Here is a 25,047-nt window from a genome sequence, read left to right as displayed (position 1 = left end):
CCCGACATGTGCGCCGGGCGGTGTTAAAGACCCAGCCGCCAGTAAAGGGCGGAGCCAGAGGCCCCCGCCCGTCCCTGCCCCGCCCCTTGTCTCCACCCCCTTTCCTCCCCTCTGATGCCCCCAACTCCGTCCCCTCCCCTGTTAGGGGCCCCCAGCGTCAACCTTCTCCCCGAGGATGCCCCCAGCTCCGGGAGATGCGGAGGAGCTGCTGCAGAACACCTGGGAGGTGTCTGCTGAGGCTGGGAGTGGGAAATTGATACGTTATTTCTCCCAGCTTAAAGCAGCTGCATTTTTACATTTGGGGAGGCGGGGAGATGACTGAGTTAGTGAAGGTTGCCGTCCAGGTCATCCTAGCCAGCCCCAGCCTCGGCGCTCCATCCTCACGGCGCGAGTGCCCGGGGGAGTGCGCATGTCACTTGGAGTAAGTTAGGCAGAACGCTCCGAACTCTAGGAAGAAAAGGAAAAGGACTATAAAAGGATCAATCGCAGAACCTGGGAGGAAGACACAGACCGGTCAGAGAAAGGGAAGGGGTCGCCTAATTCGGCCGAAGGGAGTCGAAAGAGCCAAGACCGCGCCTCCAAGAGAGGCCACAGGGTGGCGCGAAAAGCTCGCGCGCAAAGGCGCAAGCTCCCCGCCCGGGCCAGTAACTGGGGGCGCGATCTGCAGCCCCCAGTGCGCAACGCTTCGGGTCCCAGCTTCAGTCCCTGACCCCGGCCAGCCTGCGCTGGCCCCGGGGCAGGACAGGGCTGACATGGATCGCCTCCCTGACAAGAGCATCGATTTATTGGTGAAGAAATTAATAGATCTTCTCTTAGCTCCTCCGACGCGGGAGCCGCCCGCGTGTGGAGCTGAGGACCCGTCGGTCCCTGGAGGCCGCGCACCTGGAAAGCCCCGGGATCTCCAGCACCCAGGGCAGCAGAAGGTTCATCCCAACCCCTCCCACCGCGCCAGCCTCTGTGGCTGCACGAGCCCATCCGTCTCCAGCTGGGGAGAGCGAGGGGGAGAGGGGTCTGTCTTGGCGGGGGGACAGGTAAGGCCCCAGGGAGCAAGCGAAGACAGCCTCCTAGAGGGTCACGGTTCTCCTCTCTGCCAAGGCCCCAGCACGGACGGCCTCCCAAGTTCCCGAGACAGGGACACACAGACCGACTGAGAAGCCTGAGCTCAAGAAAGTGACTAGACGGAGACAGAGCCCCACACAGTGATCGCCCTCTTGATCGGGATCTTGGTCAGAACCAAGGGACTAGGCGGTGAGGGAGCCTGGCACTAAGGGGTCTCCAAAGAGGACGGGGCGGCCTCCTCGGAAGCTGAGAGAGGCTCCGAGAGGCCACGGGCTGTCCACGTTCTCCCGGGTCAAGGCTGCCAGAAGTTACCCTGCAGATGTCAAGGGACCGGGGAACAGAATCTAGACACAGTGCTCCCCAGAAGCCGGGGCACTGGCTGACCCTCCGGCCGTGCAGCCCAATTGGAAGAAGCCTTAGGTGGTGGCAAGGGGTTGGGGGGACCCGTCGCAGCCGTAGCGGAGTTTGGGGACGCTCAGTTCTTGACCCACCCTCCCCCTGTATTTTGGCCTTATTTCCCCAACAGATCTCTTCTCCCCTCAGTTGTCAGGCTAAATATTTTGGCTTGGCGGTAGGGGCGGAGAGAACTGAGATATCCCTGTGAACCAATCTGTTTCGGCGGGGGGCAGGAAGGGCGGGGGTTGGGCGCGGGCTGGGCGCGGCCCCTGCGTGCCCGCCCTGGGAGAGACCGCAGCCAGCGCAGTCAGCCAGCGCTGAGGGGCCGCGCGCCCAGAAGGATCTAGGGAGACTCTCCCTGTGGAGCCCCATGCTGCCCTCCTTGGGAGCGTCCCCAACCTTCTGCTCTGCCCTCAGGGTTGGCCGGCCTCTTGGCCTGCCTTTTACTCAGAACCCTGTGTCATTTTCTGCCTCTGGAGGCTGGAGACTCTGCCCATCACTGTCTGCATCTCTGTCCCCATCTCTCAGTCTCATGCTGAGCCTCTCTATCTCCACCTGCCTGTCACTATCTTTGTGTCTCTGTGACTCTCATTTCTTGTTTTCTGTCTCCTGCTGCGTGGGATTCCTTGCCTCTGCCCCTGCCCGCTCCGTCTCCTATCTGAACCCTGGTCTCTGTGTCCCTTAGGGCTTGTCAAACCCTTCTCCCCAGAGCCACTGGGAGAAGAGCCGGGACTGGACACAAGCCAGGACTGGGACAATGGCAGTGCCCGGTCTGTGGCCCTGGGGAGCATGTCTGCCTGCGATCGTCCTCTCCTTGGGACTTGGCCTGGATACACTAGAGGGTGAGTCCCCAGAACTGGCTCCCAGACCCCTACCTCTCTCCCAGCCAGCTGGGAAGCCAGACAACTGGGCTTGCAGCCACGGCACATCCACTTACTCTGTACTGGACCGTGGAGGCTGCAGTTAGCTCTCAGGAAAACTGCCCAGCAGGAGAAGCAGTGAGTTCCCCACATAAAGGTGTTTTTCCCTCAGCTCCCTCAGAGGGCAGAAGGGCTTCAAAACAGGGATGAATAGATAGATAACTTCCATCCCTGCTAGTGAAACTGCAATCCCTGTGAAGCTTGCCTGAAAACCAAAATGAGGCTGTGAGTGTTAGAAGTCATCTCTGGGGCCACGGAATGGGAAGAGGCAGGGTGGGACAGGGCGCTGAGGACCAGGCACCGTGAAGTAATGGACGCAATGCTGCAGACAGGAGACTGCGCTCAGAGGACTAAGGGTGAAGCTAGACTGCGTCCTAGCGCCTGCCTCCAGGGCCCTGTCCTGTTGTCCTGTGCGTCCCGCCCTCCTTAGGGTCCAATACCTATGGGGAGAAAGGGTGGTTCTAGGGGAAGACTGCTTTTCCTCAACTGCTTTTCCCAGGGCCTGTCCCCCAGGCTAGATACTGCCCATGAACAGGTTTTAGAGAGTATGGGGGTGAGCCGGGTGAGGTGGTTCATGCCTGCAATCCCAGCACTTTGGAAGGCCGAGGCAGGTGGATCATGCGGTCAGGAATTCAAGACAGCCTGGCCAAGATAGTGAAACCCCATCTCTACTAAAAATACAAAAAAAAAAAAAAAAAAAAAAAAAAGCCGGCTGTGTGGCAGGCACCTGTACTCCCAGCTACTCAGGAGGCTGAGGCAGAGAATTGCTTGAACCTGGCAGAGGGGAGGTTGCAGTGAGCTGAAATCACACCACTGCACTCCAGCCTGGGCAACAGAGCAAGACTCCGCCTCAGGAAAAAAAAAAAAAGGAGATGGAGAGTATGGGGGTGGAGAGGTGGGGGGAACTATACAGACTAAATGACCCTCATGGAGGTGCTGGGGACCTGATGGAAAGATGAAAAAGAGCTGAGGGTGGAAGCTTCAAAAAGGGAAGGATTAAGGGGTATCCCCTTCCCCAGTCCCACCATTCCCCTCCAGACTGAACCAGCTCAGGAATCCAGCGCTCGGTGCCTGCCCGAGGGGTCCTGTGATGCCCCTCAGACTGGGGGCTTCCAGGGGTAGGGGAATCTCCCCTTCCTATGGAGATGGCAGAGTGATGCAATGGGCTGGGTAGGAGGTCCCCTGAAGGGTGCTAGTCACTGAGCTTCTGTCTGTAAGGCACAGCACCACTCCCCCTCCTCTCCTGCACAACAGATGCCAGCTGGGAGTGTGGTTGTCAGGACAAGAGCACGTCCTTGGAGGGGTTAGTATTTGTTCAGGGGACCCAGATGTTCCATTCCCAGTGCAGCTCTGCACAGAGCCAGGTCCTGAGGGAAGGCAGGGGTTAATCTGTGAAGGTTTTAGATTTGTTTTTCCAAATGACTCCCATCAGGGGAGCCCTGGAGAGGCAGGGGCATGATGGGAAGTGGGCGCCTGAGAGAACCCCCATCTGCCTCACAGAGCCTGATTGGCTTTCGCCTGGAAGGGATAGAAGTGTTTTCTCATTCTCTCTCAGTCTATTTTGTATGTGTGTACCTGCGTGGGCTCAGACACACACACACACACACACACACACACACACACAGCTGCTGGGCAGAGCCAAGCTCAGGACCATTAATGACAACAGGGAGAAAATGTGAAGTCACCCCCAGGGAGCCAGCCTGGCCTGCCCACCTCTCTTAACCAACTATCAGGAATGGGGCCTTGTGCAGTGTGGTGTTTGTGATAACCCGGAGGGCTCGCGGGAAGGGAAGTAGAGGCTGGAGACATTAGCAGGAGCTGAATATCAGGCTGAAACATTCAGACTTGAATCTTCTGCAGTGGGGAGTCATAGAAGGTCCTCTTGGGAGCAAGTGAGTCCAGGCATCCAGCCCCCTTAGGGAGCTGGGGAGAAAAAGGGAATGGGGCTTGGGCCCTGGTGAAGAAGCCAGACACCCAGGTCCCCAAGGAAGGAGCAGACAGGATCCAGACATCCGCTGTCCATGGTTCCTGAGTTCCCAGGGCTTCCAGCCCTGGACTGGGCACAACTGGGGGAATGCAGAGCTGACTGACAAGGGTCCCACCCTCTTTGGAGGGCATGACAGAGATGTATACAATTTTGGAGCAATGCCCTCAGGTAATCTGGTGTGGGCGCTGGACTAAGGGCAGCTGAGCCTGAAGGGGAAGTGACTGACTCCGGGCCAGAGGGTCAGGGAAGGAAGGTCTGACCGAGATTTGCAGGACAAGGCCTGAAGGACCCTTCTGAGCCTGGAGGCATAAGTAAGGAATGGTTCATCTACATCCTGCAATGCCAGGTTGAGGAACTGAAACTTGATTCCTTAGCAATGGGGAGCCCTGGAACCTTCCTTCATGAGTAATCAAATTCAGGGAACAGGCATCTAACTCCCTTAGGACTGAGAGAGACATGGGATCTATGAAGCTCAGATCACTGCTCTCATTCATTCATTCATCAAATATTTATTGAGTGCCAATTTTGTGCCAGGCACTATACCAGCCACTAGGGTACAACATGAATTATACAAATATCCCTGCCCTTATGGAGCTTACAATAAACAAAATAAATATATTTATATAAATAAATACATATCTATATTAATATATAAATTATATTTTAGCCAGTGTTAAAAATAAATATACGGTCAGGCATGATGGCTGATACCTGTAATCCCAGCACTTTGGGAGGCCGAGGCAGAGGGATTACTTGAGGAGGCCAGGAGTTCAAGGATGCAGCGAACTATGATCCTCCCACTACACTCTAGCCTGGGCAACAGAGTGAGAACCTATCTCAAAATATTACACACACACACACACACACACACACACACAATACATTAGTCAGTGTTAAGAATTATAGAGAAAAAAAAGCAGAAAGGGGAGTAGAGAGTACCACAATTTTATTTTATTTAGTTTATTATTATTATTTTAGACATTGAGTCTCACTCTGTCGCCCAGGCTGGAGTGCAGTGGTGTGATCACGGCTCACTGCAGCCTTGACCTGGGCTCAAGCGATCCTCCCACCGTAACCTCCTGAATACCTGAGACTATAGGCATGTACCACCACACCTGGCTAATTTTTGTATATTTTTGTAGAGAGGGGGTTTCACCATGTTGGCCAAGCTGGTCTCAAACTCCTGGGTTCAAGCAATCTTCCCACCTCAGCCTCCCAAAGTGCTGGGATTACAGATGTCAAAAGTCAATTTTAAATAGGATGGTCAGGCCAGGCGTGGTGGCTCACACCTGTAATCCCAGAACTTTGGGAGGCCGAGGTGGGCGGATCATTTGAAGTCAGGAGTTCAAGACCACCCAGGTCTTGTCTCTACTAAAACTGCAAAAACATGGTAAAACCTCGTCTCTACTAAAAGTGCAAAAATTAGCCAGGCGTGGTGGTGGGCACCTGTAATCCCAGCTACTCTGGAGGCTGAAGCAGGAGAATAGCTCGAACCCGGGAGATGGAGGCTGCAGTGAGCTGAGATTGTGCCACTGCACTCCAACCTGGGCAACAGAATGAGACTCCATCTCAAACAAACAAACAAATAAATAAATAAAGTCGGATGGTGAGAGAAGGCCTCATTGAGAAAGGGATATTTGGCCAGACTTAAGGAGGTGAGCAAGCCATGTAGAGGGAGGAGGGTTCTGGCCAGAAGGAACAGGACAAAGACCCCAAGGCGGGAGCTTTGCTGGCTTGTTTAAGGGATAGAGAAGAAGTCAATGAGGCTGAAGAAGATAAAGAGGACAAAGTCAGAGAGGTTACAGGGACTCAAATCATACAGGGCCTGTAGGCTGTGGTTAGATCAAGAGAGATGGAAGTCACCGGGTCATAAGCAGAGAAGACTGATCCATTTGTGTTTTGAGATCACTCTGGCTGTAGCGTGGAGAATGGCCCATAGAGGGACAAGGGTGGCATTGGGGAGACAGTCTGGGAGGCTATTACTGTAAATCCAGGGGAAGATGATGGTGGAAGCTGTGAAGGTGTTGACAAGCAGTTCAGATTCTGGGGGTGTGTGTGTGTATTTTTTTTTTTTTTTTAATTTTTTTGAGACAGAAGACAGAGTCTCTGTCACCCAGGCTGGAGTGCAATGTCATGATCTCAGCTCAGTGCAACCTCCACCTCCCAAGTTCAAGAGATTCTCCTGCCTCAGCCACCTGAGTAGCTGGGACTATAGGTGCGCACCACCACACCCAGCTCATTTTTGTATTATTAGTAGAGACAGGGTTTTACCATGTTGGCCAGGCTAGTCTCAAACTTCTGACCTTATGATCTGACCACCTTGGCCTCCCAAAGTGCTGGGATTACAGGGGTGGGCCACCGTGCCCTGCCGTTTCTGGATACATTTTAAACATAAACCCACAGGATGCAGAAGGTGAAGAAGAAAGGCATTAAGGATGACTTTAGGTTGGGAGCCTGACTGCAGGAACGTTGCTATTAACTAAGAAAGGGAAATGGGCTTGGGAGAGAAGGTCAGGAGTTCATTTCTGCCTGTGTGGCTCATCTGGTAGAGACCCCGCAGGCTGCAGGTGAGCCCTCCCAGAGAAGAGCCTGGCTCCTCACTCATTGTCCTACTGCCAGCGTGCTCCCCTCCAAAGCTGCCAGGGCTGGACGGGGAGCTTGGACTAGGCTGTACTCACCACTGCGTGCCATGTGTGCCCACAGTGTGCCCCAGCCTGGACATTCGCTCAGAGGCGGCAGAGCTTCGTCGGCTGGAGAACTGCAGCGTGGTGGAGGGCCACCTGCAGATCCTGCTCATGTTCACAGCCACCGGGGAGGACTTCCGCGGCCTCAGCTTCCCTCGCCTCACACAGGTCACCGACTACCTGCTGCTTTTCCGTGTCTACGGACTGGAGAGCCTGCGCGACCTCTTCCCCAACCTAGCCGTCATCCGCGGGACGCGCCTCTTCCTGGGCTACGCACTGGTCATCTTTGAGATGCCGCATCTGCGTGACGTGGGACTGCCTGCGCTTGGGGCCGTGCTGCGTGGGGCTGTGCGTGTGGAGAAGAACCAGGAGCTCTGCCACCTCTCCACCATTGACTGGGGACTGCTGCAGCCGGCACCTGGCGCCAACCACATCGTGGGTAACAAGCTGGGCGAGGAGTGTGCTGACGTGTGCCCTGGTGTGCTGGGTGCTGCTGGCGAGCCCTGCGCCAAGACCACCTTCAGCGGGCACACTGACTACAGATGCTGGACCTCCAGCCACTGCCAGAGAGGTGGGCACTGGCATACAATATTGACTGTAGGGGTCAGAAAGAGCAGGGGCACGTGCGGCTGGATGGCCACAGGGTGGTATGGGTCGGTACTTTCAGCTGCCACTGTTTTTTAATCCTCACTCATCCTATGAGGCAGGTAAGGAAACTAAGGCTCAGAAAAGTTAAATAACCAATGTGGCATAAGACAGCCAAGGGGAAGGCTCAAGACAGCATCATGGAGTAGGTGAAGGACAGGTTCAATGTAGGCAGGGGGAAGAAGAATAGGCACAAACAGAGAGGAGGCAGCACAAGAAGCAGTGTGGGGCAGTGGCTAAATCCAAAGCCAGAGGGCCTGGGTTCAAGCCTCAGCTCTACTACTTACCGGCTGTATTCACCTAGCCTCTCTGTGCCAGTTCCCGAGCTGTAAAAGGATCACTGGGTGGCATGAGGAATGAGTTATTCTACAAAGCGTCAGAGCAGTGCCCGGGTCATGGTAGCAGTTCTCTGTTCCTAATCAGAGTGGCTGCAGCCTAGTGATCCAGGGGCAGCTGGCCATACTGTAATGGGAGGTTGAGATTGGGGGTGAGCGGGAGAAGAAAGGAGGAGGCGATCGATGAAGAACTGAGCAGGTGAGAGCAAAGATGTGAGGTGGGGCCTTTAGGACGAAGCTCGGAGAGGAAAGAGGCAGCACAGAAAGGCGGAAGGAGAAAACAGAGGGATGGCTGGAGGAAGAGGAAATGAAAAGTTATAGAAAAGGCGAGGAAGAACTTTCAGAGGTGGGGAGCAGATCTGGGGTCTGTTCCACTCAGCTCCTGGAGGTCAGCTGCTCTCACCCCCAGTGCCTCAGCAGCAGGACGGGTGGGAGAGTAACCAGATCCCCACTGTAGCGGCTGCGCCCCACCTCCCTGATGCCTCCCTGTTGGCTGTAAACACAGCTGCTGGCATCCTCTCATGTACAGTGTCAACACGACCTGGCTGACCTCCACCCCATAGATCGTTCCCACAGCCAGGCAGCTGCCACTATGCAGTTTTTAGGCAATTGGGCCCCCAACCCCAAACCCTCCCACTGCTGCTTGGAGCCACCTCTTGTCCAGGGCAGGGAGCTGAAGTGGGAGGCGGTACAGGCAGGAGCATGGGTAAAACGCCTCCCTGCACACACTCCCAGGCCCCTGGGCCTAGCTGCTCAGGAGAGGCTGGCTGGCTCACCTTGGCACCATGCCCAGCCATGATCTGGGCACCAGGCCTAGACAGGACAGACAGGACAGCAGGCTGGACAGCAACAACCCTGATGGACAAGGTCACTGCTCTGTCCTGAGCTCTGACACCCCCGACTAGGCACATTGGGAGGTGGGGAGCCACAGACAGGGCCACAGGCCTTGTCCTTAAGAATCCCATCAGAAGGAAACAGAGTCGGCAGCCAGTGTCACCTGAATGGGAGGGACCTGAGTGCAGATTGAGTGTCATCCCAAGAGAAACGGGGTGGGGTCAGCATTGGAAGGGCAGCCAGGACTGAGGGGGCATGGCCAAGGTCTAACACACCACTCTGCCCACAGTGTGCCCCTGCCCCCATGGGCTGGCTTGCACAGCGGGGGGCGAGTGCTGCCACACCGAATGCCTGGGGGGCTGCAGCCGGCCAGAAGACCCTCGTGCCTGTGTAGCTTGCCGCCACCTCTACTTTCAGGGTGCCTGCCTGTGGGCCTGCCCTCCAGGTACCTACCAGTATGAGTCCTGGCGCTGTGTCACAGCTGAGCGCTGTGCCAGCCTGCACTCTGTGCCCGGCCGCGCCTCCACCTTTGGCATACACCAGGGCAGTTGCCTGGCCCAGTGCCCTTCTGGCTTCACCCGTAATAGCAGCAGGTGAGTGTAGGGAGGGTGGGGGGCGCTCAGGGAGCAGTGAGGAGGCCTGAGGAGGCCCAAGCTGGTCCAAGGCTCAGGACATCTGCTTGCTCCTGCTAGCATATTCTGCCACAAATGCGAGGGGCTGTGCCCTAAAGAGTGCAAGGTAGGCACCAAGACCATCGACTCCATCCAGGCGGCACAGGATCTGGTGGGCTGCACGCATGTGGAGGGAAGCCTCATCCTCAACCTTCGCCAGGGCTGTCAGTACCTACTCTGGGGTCACACCCCTCCTCCTGGCCATACCCTTCCTCCCAGGCACACCCTCACAATGGGCCCAACTAAGCACCACTTTCCATCATCCTGGGTTCCAGCCCTGAGGGCCTACCTCCCCAGGCCCCCCATTCAGCCCCCTTGCCCCACAGACCCATCACCTTCCCTGCTCCTGCTCCAGCCCTGTCTTCCCCATCCCTAGACAACCTGGAGCCGCAGCTGCAGCACAGCCTGGGGCTGGTAGAGACCATTACTGGCTTCCTCAAAATCAAGCACTCCTTTGCCCTCGTGTCCCTGGGCTTTTTCAAGAACCTCAAGCTAATCCGAGGAGATGCCATGGTAGACGGGTAAGGGTCAGGCCTCTGGCCAGCTCCTTCTATTACACCCCTTCCTCCCACACTCGCAGAACAGTGGTAAAGAGAATGGGCTCTGGAACCAATTTTTCTACTCACTAGCCATGTGACTCTGAGTAGGTTACTTAAATTCTCTGGTCTTCAGTTTTCTCATCTGTAAAATGGGGCTAATATAACATTACTTACTTTGTAGGGCTGTTTCGAATATTACTCAAGTTATGTGTAAAGCACATCAAACAATGCCTGGAACAGTGTATACAATATAAATTACAGTCACATATAACTCTATAAGGGTTGGCTATAATTGTTATCATCTGGTCCTGTCAGCTGCAGAGCAAGACTGCCTGGGTTTAAAACCCATTCCTATCACCTGCCAGTCAAGGCCTACCCATAATGTAGGCAGGATTTTTCAAAATAAAAAGAATGTTTTAAATTACCATCCAGGCCGGGCACAGTGGCTCACGCCTGTAATCCCAGCATTTTGGGAGGCTAAGGCAGGAGGATCACATGTGGTCAGGAGTTTGAGACCAGCCTGGCCAACATGGAGAAATCCCGTCTATACTAAAAATACAAAAATTAGCCAGGTGTGGTGGTGGGCATCTGTAGTCCCAGCTATTCAGGAGGCTGAGGCAGGAGAATTGCTTGAACTTGGGAGACAGAGGTTACAATGAGCTGAGATCACACCTCTGCACTCCAGCTTGGGCGACAGAGTGAGACTCCTTCTCAAAAAAAAAAAAGAGAGAATCGAGGGATGGGGGCAGGGAAGCTGCAGGCCCCATTTCACTAATGAGGAAAACCAAAAGAGGGGGTGACTTAGCAGACATCACACTCCTGGTCATGGCACAGAGTGGGTGCGCACGAATGCCCCCAGTGTGCTGGGTGTGAGCCGGCCACTGAGTGCCCCCCTCCCTGGGCCCAGCAAAACCCCTCCAGGAGGAACCCATAAGCCACCCCCTACCCCTACCTCCCCGCAGAGCAAGGTCCCCTGGCCTCCCCCAGGAACTACACTCTCTACGTGCTGGACAATCAGAACCTACAGCAGCTAGGGTCCTGGGTGGCCGCGGGGCTCACCATCCCCGTGGGCAAGATCTACTTCGCCTTCAACCCGCGCCTCTGCTTGGAGCACATCTACCGACTGGAGGAGGTGACGGGCACGCGGGGTCGGCAGAACAAGGCTGAGATCAACCCCCGCACCAACGGAGACCGCGCAGCCTGTGAGACCCCCAACCCCAGAGCGGTGGACTCGAGGCCACACACTAGACCCACGCACCCGGGGGAAGGGGTGCTCGAGGGGGGCAGCCTGAGAAGTTATCTTCAGAGATCTCACTGGGAGTGGGATGCCGCGGGGTCGGGGTTGGGCGCTCAAGCAGCTGGCAGGAGCGGTTGAGAGCAGGCCCCTCGCCCCACCCAGGCCAGACTCGCACCTTGCGCTTCGTGTCCAACGTGACGGAGGCAGACCGCATCCTGCTACGCTGGGAGCGCTACGAGCCCCTGGAGGCCCGGGACCTGCTCAGCTTCATAGTGTACTACAAGGAGTCGTGAGTGCCGGGGGCGGGGCCGGAGCGGGGGCGGGGCCAGGGCCGGAGCGGGGGCGGGGCCGGAACCAGAGGATGCCAATTTCTTCGGGACCACAGACTGGTAGTTGAGGAAGGAGCTCAGCGAGGCTATGAAGACCCGGGAAGATAGGACCCCCAAGTTGTATTTCGTGGTAGGGCCCACGCCTGGCTCTCTCCCCTCACCTTCTTCATGCCTCCGTGCCTCGGTTTCCCCTCACCAAGTGAAATGGAGAAGACAGGGCTTCTGAGGGCCCAGGAGAGCCATCCTGCTGGCAAGGCTTGGATAATTAAACTTCACTTCACTATGCTAATGTTCTCCACTGACCACATGCTCCTGCCCCTAAAGCAGCGGTTTGGGGAGCGCCCACTAATTTGGCCAGTTTTATGAGCAGCTCTGCCAGCATTTCATTTAAGCCTTAGGAAGGGAGGGAGCAGAGATCTCCTGATCTCTTTTCTTTGGAGAGAGTCAACTGACCCTAGCAGTAGGGATAGTGGTTAGACCACAGGAAGGACTTCTCCAAAAACATGGCTAGGAATCAAAAGGAGACATCCTTAGAGGAGAGAAATGGATTCGGATGCAGGCTGGGAGGGCAGGAGTGAGGAGCATGCTCTCTCTTCGGTAGATATTATAGAAGATGGGGGCCACCTGGCTTGGAAGCATTTCCTGTGAATTAAAATGGAGAAGACTTAGCTGACCACTGGTTCAGGGTCTGGTTTGGGAAGAGAGAGAAAGTCAGTGGTAGGAAACCCACTCAAATGGTCAGTTGCTCTCCCCGGCCTCAGTGGTAGGTGAAGGTCTCTAGCATGGGCAGCTGGAGAGTTTGTTAAATACAGATTCCTGGGCCTCACCCCCACTGATTCTGATTCAGTTAATCCTGAGCAGGGCCCAAGAATCTGCATGTCTAATAAGCTCCTAGGAGATGCTGAAACTGCTGGTTCATGGGCTGTACTCTAAGGAGCACAGGCATGACTGCAACGTGAATCTCCCCCAGGGCCCCAGCTTGTTCAGTCTGCAACTTGCACAACTAACTACAGCCATCTCTGAGCTCAAAGGGCAGAGAACCTTGGGGTTCCTTCAAGCAGCTTCCCTAACATCACTGCCTTGCAGCATGGCTGCAGCTATGCTCCCTCAGAGACACACACTGCCGATCCTGCCCAATCCTGACTCCAAACAGACCCAGACCTGCTCAGTGTGTCATGCCTCACAGGACACCTGCTCCCATGACACCCACTATGAGCCCTGCACTCCCAACCTGCTTCTGGACTATCCTGCATATAGGTCCCAACAAAGGCAGGCACTCCCAGCAAGACCACAAGGTCCTCCACTGCCACCCAATGTGATCTCCCTCAAGTTTTGTCCCTGGCTCAAAATGAATTCCACCACCCACTTCCCCATCCAAAGAAACAAATACCATGAACTTCAATGTGATGTTCCATTGTCTCCCATGCTATCGCCCATGTGGGCCCCACTTTCATCTCCCCCAGTGAGCCCTCTTCTACCCCTAAAGCCAGTGATGCTTCCCAAAGCCCTGCCCCCAAACTAGCCTTCAGACAGCCAGCACTAGTGGCCTCTGGCCCCAGTTAATTTCCCTGTGGCAGTGGGTCTTGGCCTTTTAGGCTCATGGACATGTTTGAGAAGCTGCTGAAAGCTCGGAACCCTCTCTCTAGAAAAACACACAGGGACAAAACTTTGCCTATGGTTCGGGAGGCTCATAAACCTCCGAAGTCAATTCAAGTGCCTAGGTGAAGACACTGGGAAGGGAGCAGTCTCCTGGTCCTGGTTCCAGGCAATTACACTTAGGGGGATTAGAATAACATCATTGCTTGCTGTTTCTAGGAAAATGGACTCTTTCACACACATTTTCTAGTTTTATTTATGCAATGCAAGATTTTTTGAATATTCATTGAAACTAGAGCTCAATATTCCCTGCTAAGGATGAGGAGATATATCATTACAAATTTCACTGATGACACAGATATCACAGGGTCCCCCACAGGTCTAACATGTGGCTGGAGTCATGGCTTTGCCCTCATATGTACTGGAAGGACAATGACAGTCCTGGAGTGATTGTGGGGGCGGTGCCAGAACTTGTGGGTGGGGTTAAACGACCCTAGGCTCTGGGGATGGGTGTTCAGCCCATTCCAGAATGCCACAGAGCACGTGGGTCCAGATGCCTGTGGAACCCAGAGCTGGAACCTGCTGGATGTGGAGCTGCCCCTAAGCCGCAACCAGGAGCCAGGGGTGACCCTAGGCCCCCTCAAGCCCTGGACACAGTACGCAGTGTTTGTGAGGGCCATCACGCTGACCATTGCTGAGGACAGCCCTCATCAAGGAGCCCAGAGTCCCATCGTCTATCTCAGAACGCTGCCTGCAGGTAGGCATTTGGAGGGTGCAAGAGTCAGACGCCTGCATCCATAAGAACAGGGGAGTACAGGCTCCAGAAATAGAGAAGCCAGGACACTGAACACCTGACCCGCAGAGGCTGGGAGGCCAGATGCTTGAGTCCTAGAAAGAAGAAGGGGCATTTGCCTAGGTCCTTTCGGGGCTGGAGTTGGGACAGTGCAGGGTTAATAGCTGAGCGAACTGAAGGGCCTATGGCAAAAAATGGGAGGACAGAAACACTGAGTTCTAGGAAGGCGGGGTTGAGGATTACCTATTCTTCTGGAGAAGAGGGCTTTTGGACCCCAGAGAGAGGGGCTCATTACTAGACAGTATTCAGAGGGAAGACCCACAACCCCTGATTACATCCTCCTGGCCCTCCTAGCTCCCACGGTGCCCCAAGACGTCATCTCCACATCCAACTCCTCCTCCCACCTCCTGGTGCGCTGGAAGCCACCGACCCAGCGCAATGGAAACCTCACCTACTACCTGGTGCTGTGGCAGCGGCTGGCAGAGGACAGCGACCTCTACCTCAATGACTACTGCCACCGCGGTGCGCAGGGACCACGCGCAGGCCAGCCGCGGGGCGGGTGGGGAAGTGGGGATGGAGGCGCAGGGCCGGGGCAAGTGGGGGATCAGGGGAGGGTAGACCGCCTGTCTTACTAGTGTCTTCCCGCCGCGGTGCCAGGCTTGCGGCTGCCCACCAGCAACAACGACCCGCGCTTCGACCGCGAAGACGGGGATCCTGAGGCCGAGATGGAGTCCGGCTGCTGCCCTTGCCAGCACCCACCTCCTGGTCAGGTTCTGCCCCCGCTGGAGGCACAAGAGGCCTCGTTCCAGAAGAAGTTTGAAAACTTTCTACACAATGCGATCACCATCCCCAAGTGCGAAGAGCGCGTGGCCTGGGCGGGTCTGATGGGTGGGTGGGGCCTGCTAGGGTTGGGACTTGCGGGAAGGGTGGGGTTTGTGGGCGGGGCCTCCCTTGTGTGGGCGGGGCCAAAGTTGTGGGTGGATTTGGAGGCGGTGCGCGCTGCAGAGGGCACAGGGATGCATCCGGACAGGCCTGATAGGGCTACCCCTGGCCTCCCCAGATCCCCTTGGAAGGTGACGTCCATCAACAAGAGCCCCCAAAGGTGAGCAGGGCTGGGGCTGGTGCTGAAGGCCGTGGCTCCTGGGGCTGGGCCTTGGCTCTGACTCGCTCTCCCCAGGGACTCAGGGAGGCACCGCCGGGCAGCTGGGCCCCTCCGGCTGGGGGGCAACAGCTCGGATTTCGGGATCCAAGAGGACAAGGTGCCCCGTGAGCGAGCTGTGCTGAGCGGCCTGCGCCACTTCACGGAATACCGAATCGACATCCATGCCTGCAACCACGCGGCGCACACCGTGGGCTGCAGCGCCGCCACCTTCGTCTTCGCGCGCACCATGCCCCACAGTAAGTGACCCACATACCTTCTACCCCCATCACCGACCCCAAGGACCCTGTGCAAGCGTTTGGGGTTTGACCTCCCGCTAACCCCAGACCCTCGCTTTGCTCACCTCTCTCAGTTCCCATAATCCCAAAGCTTCCCCCACCTCCCAGCTCAGCCCAGTTTAGCTTGGGTTTGAACATAAGGTGAGAGGAACCACTTTTGGCCCCGCTGCTGGATGCCCCCTCCCGCAGGAGAGGCTGATGCTATTCCAGAAAAGGTGGCCTGGGAGGCCTCCAGCAAGAGCAGTGTCCTCCTGCGCTGGCTCGAGCCACCAGACCCCAACGGACTCATCCTCAAGTACGAAATCAAGTACCGCCGCTCGGGAGAGGTAGGTGCCCATGGGACCTCCATCCCGGCCCCGTTTTATGCCTACATCCCCTTCCCAGCCAGCTGTTCTGCGTTACTCTCAGGAGGCCACAGTGCTGTGTGTGTCCCGTCTTCGATATGCGAAGTTTGGGGGAGTCCACCTGGCCCTACTGCCCCCCGGAAACTACTCTGCCAGGGTTCGGGCGACCTCACTGGCTGGTAATGGCTCTTGGACAGACAGCGTTGCCTTCTACATCCCTGGCCCAGGTATACACAGCCTCTGTCCCAGACCTGTATCACCGAAGAGCCCCACCTGGTCCCCAACCCAGCACGGCCCCTTCCCCACATCCCTCCCCATCTTTACCTCCCAGCATGGAAAGAGAAGCTTGGCCTTCCCTCTAACTTCTACATCTTTGACCCTGCCCTCTGCTGCCCTCTGACCGCCAGAGGAGGAGGACGCTGGGGGGCTGCATGTCCTCCTCACTGCCACCCCCGTGGGGCTCACGCTGCTCATCGTTCTTGCTGCCCTTGGTTTCTTCTACGGCAAGAAGAGGTGATGACAAGTCCCACCCATCCTCACCCCCTTTTCTCCCGGAGCCCTCATCATAAGGTCTGTGCAGTCAAAGGGAGGTAGATAAGTCAGCAGAAAGACGGGTCTTCCATGCAGGCAGTAACTCTTCCCCTGGGGTTGCACAGAGGAAGCATACCCCTCAGCTAGGGTGACCAACTCATCCTGGTTAGCCTGGGACTTTCCTGGTTTTATCAGTAAAAGTTCCACATCCTGGGAAACCCCTCAGTCCAGCCACACTGGGATTGTTGGTCACCACACTCTCAGCCCAAGCAGAGAAATAATAAAGCTGGTCCCTTATTAGGAGGAGAGGCAGGAGGCCTGGGGATGTGTTCCAGAATGCCTGATGTCAGATCCTTCCAGGGCTGACTGCAAGAGAAACATGGGCCTGGACCTTGATTAGCTGGGCTATAGGGACTAGCTGAGGGGGCGGAAGCCCCTCTACTCTTGTGTCCTCCCTATTCCCTGGCAAATCCCAGGAATAGGGCCAAGGCCAGCTTGGAGGGTACTTAGGGCTCCCCAGGAGTCACCCTGACTGAGGCTGGGGGTGTGGTCAGTAGCTTCTCTCCTCCTTGAAATGTCCTTATTCCTTCTTCTGATGTTGCTCATTCCTTCCTGAGAACCCTTCCAGCCTGACCCCCTCACCTCCTGTTGCAGAAACAGAACCCTGTATGCTTCTGTGAATCCGGAGTACTTCAGTGCCTCCAATAGTAGGTCTGGGAGTGGGTGGACAGGTGGTGTAGGAAAGGGAGATAGGAGTGGAGGAGAGGCAGACTTCCAGGAGACCTTCTTGCAGAAGGTAGCCTTGGGGCCAGAGCCCTTCAGAAGAGGAGGAGATAAGGTGGGGGGCAGACAGATAAGAGGTGTGGCAGACAGCAGCATCCCCGCCTTGTGACCCTCCACCTCCTGGCAGTGTACATCCCTGATGAGTGGGAAGTGCCTCGGGAGCAGATCTCGATAATCCGGGAACTGGGCCAGGGCTCTTTTGGGATGGTATATGAGGGGCTGGCACGAGGACTTGAGGCTGGAGAGGAGCCCACGCCTGTGGCCCTGAAGACGGTGAATGAGCTGGCCAGCCCACGGGAACGCATTGAGTTCCTCAAGGAAGCTTCTGTCATGAAGGCCTTCAAGTGTCACCATGTGGTAAGGGAGAACCAGGAGCATTGTCAGGGTCTTAATTAGTGTAAAGGTCATGTGGTGAGAAAGAAAGGGTCAGAGATGAGGTTAGGGTACCATTAAGGTCAAGACTGGGACGAGGTTAGGATCCTAATTGGGGTGAAGGTTGTGGCTAGGGTTAGAGTCAAACAGGGTCATAGTAGGGCCATGGTAGAGTCACGGCTAGGGCTGAGATCATTCATAGTTAGGGATCAATATTGCACGTCCAGATCATTATCAGAGTCCTGACTGGGCTCAAGGCCAAAGTTGGGCCAAGTTCATGATTGTGATGATCATCAGCTATGATGAAGGTCATGGGTTAGGGTCAGGGGCATTGTTAGGTCATGAGTCGGGTTATAGTCATGGTTGAGGTTAGGGTCAGGTTTGGTGTCTGAGTCAGACTATGGTCATAGCAGATCAGTCTTTTGGCCAAATGGGTCAAGGGGAGCTAGGGGGTCTCCTAGGCCCTTTGTCTGTCCCAGGTGCGTCTCCTGGGTGTGGTGTCTCAAGGCCAGCCAACTCTGGTGATCATGGAGTTAATGACCCGTGGGGACCTCAAGAGCCATCTTCGATCTTTGCGGCCTGAGGCAGAGGTAGGGACCAGGAAGACCCTGAGCCCAGGGTCTGGGGAGTGAGAGAAGAATTGGGCACGTTGTGAGGGGCAGGGGCCAGTTCTGGGCAGGAGACTAGCCTCTGGGCTCCTTCCTCACTAGCCCCTAATCTTGACTCTAGAACAACCCTGGGCTCCCGCAGCCAGCACTGAGGGATATGATCCAGATGGCTGGTGAGATTGCAGATGGCATGGCCTACCTTGCCGCCAACAAGTTTGTGCACCGAGACCTCGCAGCCCGCAACTGCATGGTGTCCCAGGACTTCACCGTCAAGATCGGGGGTACAGAGGGTACCAGGCAGATGAGGGCAGCCTGGAAAGTAGAGCAACTCCCCTACACTAGGCATCAGGAGACCCACAGCCCTGGCTCTGACAGCCTGTGAGGCCTTTGGCAAGTCATGTCCACCCTGGATCTCAGTCTCTCCTCCAGGGGCAGAGGAGTTTGGATGGGATGAGCTCTGAGGTCTATTGAGCCCCTACTTTCCAGGGTTCTTGGTGACTCTGGAGGGTGAGAAGATTGGGAGAGGTATCCCAGGGGCAGAAGCTAGTGTGTGGCTCTTATGCCCCACACCTCATCCACCCTCTCCCTCACTTTCCAGACTTCGGGATGACTCGGGACGTGTATGAGACAGACTACTACCGCAAGGGTGGGAAGGGGCTGCTGCCCGTGCGCTGGATGGCCCCCGAGTCCCTCAAAGATGGGATCTTCACCACCCACTCGGATGTCTGGTGGGGCCGAGATGGAGCATAGGGCTCCAGGGATGCGGAGGCGGGATCTGGGGAGGGGCCTGGAACACCCGCCTCCCTCAGAGTGCACCGAGCAGCATGAAGGGTGCTGGGCTCAGGCGCTCCTGCATGCCCTCCAGGTCCTTCGGTGTGGTACTCTGGGAGATTGTGACCCTGGCTGAACAACCCTACCAGGGCCTGTCCAACGAGCAGGTGCTCAAGTTCGTCATGGATGGAGGGGTCCTGGAGGAGCTGGAAGGCTGTCCCCTTCAGCTGTGAGTCACCTCTCCTCCCCTTCATCATCACTGCTCTACGTACAACCCTCCGCCTCCCGCCCCATGATTCTGGCTCACCTCCCCCTCCCGCCCCATGATTCTGGCTCACCTCCTTTGATGCTTCCACATCCACTGATCCTCAGCCATCAGCCCCTCCCGTCCCTGTCCCAAACCCCCACAACTCCCATTTAATCCCCTCTCACTCTCCCAGGCATAATGCCCCACGACCCCCACTTCCACCAACTGACCTCAGTGCAGGAGGCTGAATGTGGCAGGGGCTCCAGGATGCCCCTGACCCTGCTCCCCACACCCCCCAGGCAGGAGCTGATGAGCCGCTGCTGGCAGCCAAACCCGCGCCTGCGCCCAGCTTTCACGCACATTTTGGACAGCATACAGGAGGAGCTGCGGCCCTCCTTCCGCCACCTCTCCTTCTACTACAGCCCAGAGTGCCGGGGCGGCCGGGGCTCCCTGCCTCCCATGGATGCAGAGCCTGACTCCTCACCCACCCCAAGAGTGGCTTCCTCAGACTGCAGCCCTCAAAATGGGGGTCCAGGGCACTGAGGGGCACCCCATTCCCTGGCTGACTGGCCTCCCATGGGTAGAGAGGAAGGGACCCGACCTCTGTGGCTGAGATGTCTAGATGTGTGCCCCCACGCAGACAGGGCAGGGGGTAACCGAGGGTGGGGCAGAGAACAGGAGCAGGGAAGGCTGCAGGGGTGGCAGAGTGGTCTCACCATAAAACTTTCTCAGACTCTGAGTCCCTGGGGGAAAGCAAGCAGGGTCACAGCAGGAGGAGTGGAGATCGGGCCAGGGACAGATGTCCTGCCCTCCGTCAAGGGACCCTACTCAGACTAGGAAAAGGGGCCCCGCCCAGCCGAGAGGTCCTGCCCCTCAGTTTGGAGCCTCCTGTGGACAGGTAGGGGCATCGACATGTCTGAAATCAGATGAGCAATCAGAAGCAGGCCTGGGGCGCTCTCCCTGCATGTGTGGGAGGTGGGGTCGGGGGGCCACATGGCCGCCTTGCTTGCCACTGCTTTTCACCTCCTCCCCTCGGCCCCACTGACCAGGTGGTGTGGGGAGAAGCCAGGGGCCTGGGGAGTGGTTCCCAGCCTGCCCGCCCTCACCTCCTCCTCTCCTCTTGCCCCACCTAAGGCCCCCCAAGCTTGGTGCATCCCTTGGAGGACAGTCACCCCTTCTCCAGTCCCTCCCCTCAATGATTCGACCTGGATGCTTAAGGCTTTAAGAGCCTCATCTTCCTCCCTCCCCTCACCCTCGCCCAGCCCCGCCCCCAGCCCCTGCCTCTCATGGGAAGACTGAAGAAGGCACAATAAATGCTGAGGCCTGTTTGTACCCTGGTCCCAAGCAGCCCATTATCTCTCCATCTACATGGTGTTAACACTGGATGAACTTCCTCTCTCCCTCCTCTGGGACTCGAGGTGGTGACCCTAAGGCAGAGACACAGTATAAATACACTGCTGTCAAACACCACCTCCATGAGGACCTGAGCAGCCAGGGTTGCCATGGCAGTGAGGCAGGACAATCTTGCTATTATCTCCTGCTCAGGACCAGAAGTGGCTGAGCCCGGCAGGGAACCTTTGTGTCTAGCCTCCAAGCAGAACCAGCCAGGCCCCGACACCTCATCTTAATTACAGCACTTGTTATGTCTGTTATATCGGTCCACTGGGTGGGTATTTTCTGGAGTGTCATAGGACAGACTACAGACTTTAAGTGGGCAGACATGGGGCAGGGAAGAGGCCCTGATGACATCACCTGTTCATGCCAGATGCCCCCCCCCACCCCAGCCAGGGGACACACAGCAGAGCAGGGTCCGTGTGTCTGGCACCCTGTGGTTATCCTGGGGGGCCAGAATCTCAGTGTTTGTCCTGCACGTAGAGACGCCATTGAGGCATGTGGACATCGCACAGGACAGTCAGTTCCAGGCTTTTATGGCAGTGCCGTAAGGGCATTGGAAATGGAAGAGTTGCAAAAGAATGACCTCAAACCTTGGTGAAGGGGGTGGCAGCGGGAGGGGCTGCCCACGGCTCAGGACGCTTTAGCTTCCTGCACCCAGAGGCTTGGGGCATAGCTGCCATGCCACACCCATGCCACACGCTCTGGGTCTGGTGAGATGAGCCCCTCTGGGCATCCTTGCTCACCCCCGCCAGCAGCTGTCCTGCAAACCACAGCTCCTTCACACCACAGTGGAGTGGGCACGAGTCTGCGTGAGGCCGTCTCTATGACAACGACTACCCTGTTATCCCCACAGGGTCAGGGTGGGCAGCAAGGACCACCTGTGTGGAGCCCCACTCCTCCCCTGCCCCGCATTGGTGACTGAAGCAACAGTGACCCCTAATGGTTACCAGCAGAACCGCAGCTAAGGGAGAACGTTGGGGAGGTTGGGCTTCCCTTCCTCTGTTGCTGGGCCTCTAAGCGGCCTCCAGGAGGGTGGAAGGGTAGAGAGACTCCACGCAAGCCCTGGGTCTGAGACCCGCACGCTCACGCAGAGCACACAGGCATGCCTTCATTTGCATATGCCCGCAGGGCAGCAGTGGGGTCCACCCCTCTCCCCACCACGCCCCCCAACCCTCACAGCGCTGGTCGTCTGGATGTAGAAGAGCTTAATGAAGGGATTGGAAGTTGAAGAAAAGAGGGCTTCAGAAATACGCCGTCAGGGCTGCACCTGCAAAGATGGGCAGGTGGTGGCTGGCCCAGAAATACTTCTGGGGATGCTAGGAAACAAGCTCGATTGCTGGCCAAGTCCTAGAAAAGAAGTGGATTTAACTAGGTAGCAAGATTGATGGAGGCCGGACTTCAGGAGGGACTTCCGAACGCTACAGGGAAGCTTTGTGGAGGGAAGACATGTGTCCTCTCTGAGAGATAGTTGCAGACAGACAGCAGGTTGACCCGGAGGAGGAAGGATGGACACCTACCACAGAGGCAGAGCAGTAAATGCAGCAACTAAAATCCAGAAACACCCCTCCTCTCCCCCAGATCCAGACAGAACTCCAGAAAAAATAGCCTGTAGCTGGCTAGAAGACAGGGGAGCATAAAGGAAGGGGATGTTTGTCACCTATCCCCTCAGAACTGTCCCTGTGGCCTTGCGGCCGGTCCTCCATCTGAGAATGGGTGCTGGGGACTATGGCTCTCATACCCTACCCTTTCCAAGCTCAAGAACCACTGATGCTCTTTGTGGGGACTGGGAGAACGGGTTGGAGTTCTCTAGGGAGAGAGGCCTGGGGCAGGAGGTGGACATGGTCCAACCTCAGGTGAGCTGTGCCGGGCGTCGGTGGCAGCAGGATGAGGTTCCTCTTCCTCTAGGCAGGTGGAGCAGGGGGTGGCTCCTGACTGTCACCATGTAGGAAGAATAGGGTACAAGGACATGAGAGCTCAGCTTCCGACACCTGCTCTTGCCAATGTCTTTTATCCCACCCCGTAACACCAAGCTCCCTCCAAGTCCCAGGGAGCTTGGATGGCAGAGTACCAGGTCTTAGATGCCCAGCCAAGGGGCAGCCCTGGAGTGGACACTTTGGACCTTGCCCTTGGTCCAGTGTGGACACACTGTGGAAGCTCCCTCCCCGGTCCATGAGCTGTTGGCATCTTCTCCCACTTTCTGTTGAGGGCTAAGGACAAGGGGGATGTTAGTAGGTGACCGCCAACCCACAGCAAAGGTCTTCCTGCTTCTAGCCTGAGGCTCCCATGCACAACTCCTCAGGCCAACACTGCCTCTCCCAGGGGTAGGACTGGAGCTGATCTCCTCCCAGCCCTGTGAAGCCGATTGACAAAGTGCTGACACTCCTGCCCACCCGCTTTCTTTGCACAGGAGGCAGACAGCCTGAACACCTGGGTCATCTCCTGGCCATCCACCATGAAATTGAGCCCCTCTGGGTTCCTCAGCCAAGGGGCTCACTAGTGAGTGATCACCAGGGTGGCATCATCTACTGCAGGAGAGGGTGGGGAATGTGGCATCCTCTTGAATGTGTACCAAATAAGGAATCCAGGTGGGTGGAGCTGGGGATGGATTTAGAGCAGAAGATACTTGGTGAGCCCGTGGACCCTGGATGCAAAGCTGGAGTGGAGGATGCTTGGGGAGCCCTGGCGCATAGTACACAAGGTACCTGGTGGTCCCTGGTACACAGGTGGAGCGGAGGGTGCTTGGGGAGCCCTGACGCATAGTACACAAGGTACCTGGTGGTCCCTGGTACACAGGTGGAGCGGAGGGTGCTTGGGGAGCCCTGGCGCATAGTACACAAGGTACCTGGTGGTCCCTGGTACACAGGTGGAGTGGAGGGTGCTTGGGGAGCCCTGGCGCATAGTACACAAGGTACCTGGTGGTCCCTGGTACACAGGTGGAGCGGAGGGTGCTTGGGGAGCCCTGGTACATACTGCACAAGGTACCTGGTGGTCCCTGGTACACAGGTGGAGCGGAGGGTGCTTGGGGAGCCCTGGCGCATAGTACACAAGGTACCTGGTGGTCCCTGGTACACAGGTGGAGCGGAGGGTGCTTGGGGAGCCCTGACGCATAGTACACAAGGTACCTGGTGGTCCCTGGTACACAGGTGGAGCGGAGGGTGCTTGGGGAGCCCTGGCGCATAGTACACAAGGTACCTGGTGGTCCCTGGTACACAGGTGGAGTGGAGGGTGCTTGGGGAGCCCTGGCGCATAGTACACAAGGTACCTGGTGGTCCCTGGTACACAGGTGGAGCGGAGGGTGCTTGGGGAGCCCTGGTACATACTGCACAAGGTACCTGGTGGTCCCTGGTACACAGGTGGAGCGGAGGGTGCTTGGGGAGCCCTGGCGCATAGTACACAAGGTACCTGGTGGTCCCTGGTACACAGGTGGAGTGGAGGATGCTTGGAGAGCCCTGGATGCAGTCAGATGGGAAGGGTACTGGGTGAGTTAAGCACCAGAGATCAGATCTTCAGTTGTAGCTGATGCCTGGCTGAAGCAAGGCTTTTTAAAGGAGCCACAGGACTCAGAGTTCTGATGTCCTTGCTGTTGAAAGGTGGCCTGATGGGCCATGGGGCAAGTGCTCAGAGTGGATGTGGCAAGGCGTGGAGTGACCACTGGGCATGGATATATGGATTTCCCTAACTCTGAAATATTTGCCCTTTTCCAAAGCCAGAAGATCCAGCTGCCTGCCCAGGATCTTGGCTAATTGCATGGCTTGTCCAGTCCCAGCTTTGATATGCTCCTCATTCAGCCCTGTGAAATATGCTTCTCATCCAGCCCTGGGAAGACAGCACATCTGAACGGTTTGGCCTCCCCAACTTAGCAGGCCCAGAGTTGCAGGCAGAGGTCCAGCCTCTCCCCACCTTCATCACTCCCACCACAAAAGGGGAGGGAGGAGAGAAGAGCATAGGGAGGGGCTCACAGGGTGAACGCAGGACTGAAGGTCCAGGACCAAAAAGTGAGGCTAATCAGGGACAGAGGGCATTCCTTCTTGCCTCTCTCCCCACCCTCTCCTTCCACACAGAGGGAGGCAGCTGTCAGGAACCAAGGCCTCTATATGTCGGAGGTAGGACAAGAAAGGATGGGGTGCCAGGTAGGTCATGAGGAGAGAAAGAAGCAGAGCAGGGTCTGGAAGAGAGACAGCGGTAGGGAGATGGGAACTCAGAAACCTCCCTGCACACATCTGTGGATGCTCTGAGGACACCCCGGGACTTTTTACCCAGCCCTGCCCCTTTGATGTCTGTGGGTCTGGCCCCCAACCCTCCCCACTTGTGAACAGAGGGACTTTCTGCTCAGTCATTTCCGAACATGAGATGGGTCCCATCCTGAGGGCCCGCTCTGGCTCCCAGCCCCCAAGTGTGTCAAGCCGTATCTTCAGCAGAACTGGACAGGAGGAGGGGGGCAGGCAGATATGCAGGAGGAGACAGGGGAGGACAGATGAAGCAGAGAAGACGACGGTGGCAGCTGAGAGGAAATTCTGAGACTGTGAAGAAGGAG

At 56.7% G+C, this 25,047-nt stretch overlaps 1 protein-coding gene across 1 annotated transcript; it reads left to right on the top strand.

Annotated features, from left to right (window-relative positions):
* Positions 1 to 2,001: 2,001 nt before the first annotated feature.
* INSRR (insulin receptor related receptor) lies at positions 2,002 to 19,684 on the top strand. Its single transcript, XM_012449794.3, has 22 exons — positions 2,002 to 2,297; positions 7,066 to 7,617; positions 9,150 to 9,453; positions 9,553 to 9,695; positions 9,908 to 10,052; positions 11,058 to 11,272; positions 11,470 to 11,596; positions 13,751 to 13,989; positions 14,380 to 14,547; positions 14,683 to 14,878; positions 15,086 to 15,127; positions 15,203 to 15,423; positions 15,652 to 15,788; positions 15,871 to 16,033; positions 16,214 to 16,319; positions 16,992 to 17,044; positions 17,248 to 17,477; positions 17,972 to 18,082; positions 18,222 to 18,381; positions 18,699 to 18,828; positions 18,966 to 19,100; positions 19,418 to 19,684. The coding sequence occupies exons 1-22, from the start codon at positions 2,213 to 2,215 to the stop codon at positions 19,659 to 19,661; spliced, it is 3,906 nt and encodes a 1,301-aa protein (XP_012305217.2). The 5' UTR covers positions 2,002 to 2,212; the 3' UTR covers positions 19,662 to 19,684.
* Positions 19,685 to 25,047: the final 5,363 nt, after the last annotated feature.

This window comes from Aotus nancymaae, unplaced genomic scaffold (assembly GCF_030222135.1).
Source record: "Aotus nancymaae isolate 86718 unplaced genomic scaffold, 86718_ANA_hifiasm-v0.15.2.pri h1tg000108l, whole genome shotgun sequence".
NCBI lineage: Eukaryota > Metazoa > Chordata > Mammalia > Primates > Aotidae > Aotus > Aotus nancymaae.
The sequence above is the reverse complement of the archived record's forward strand: the minus strand, read 5'-3'. Positions and strand labels throughout refer to the sequence as shown.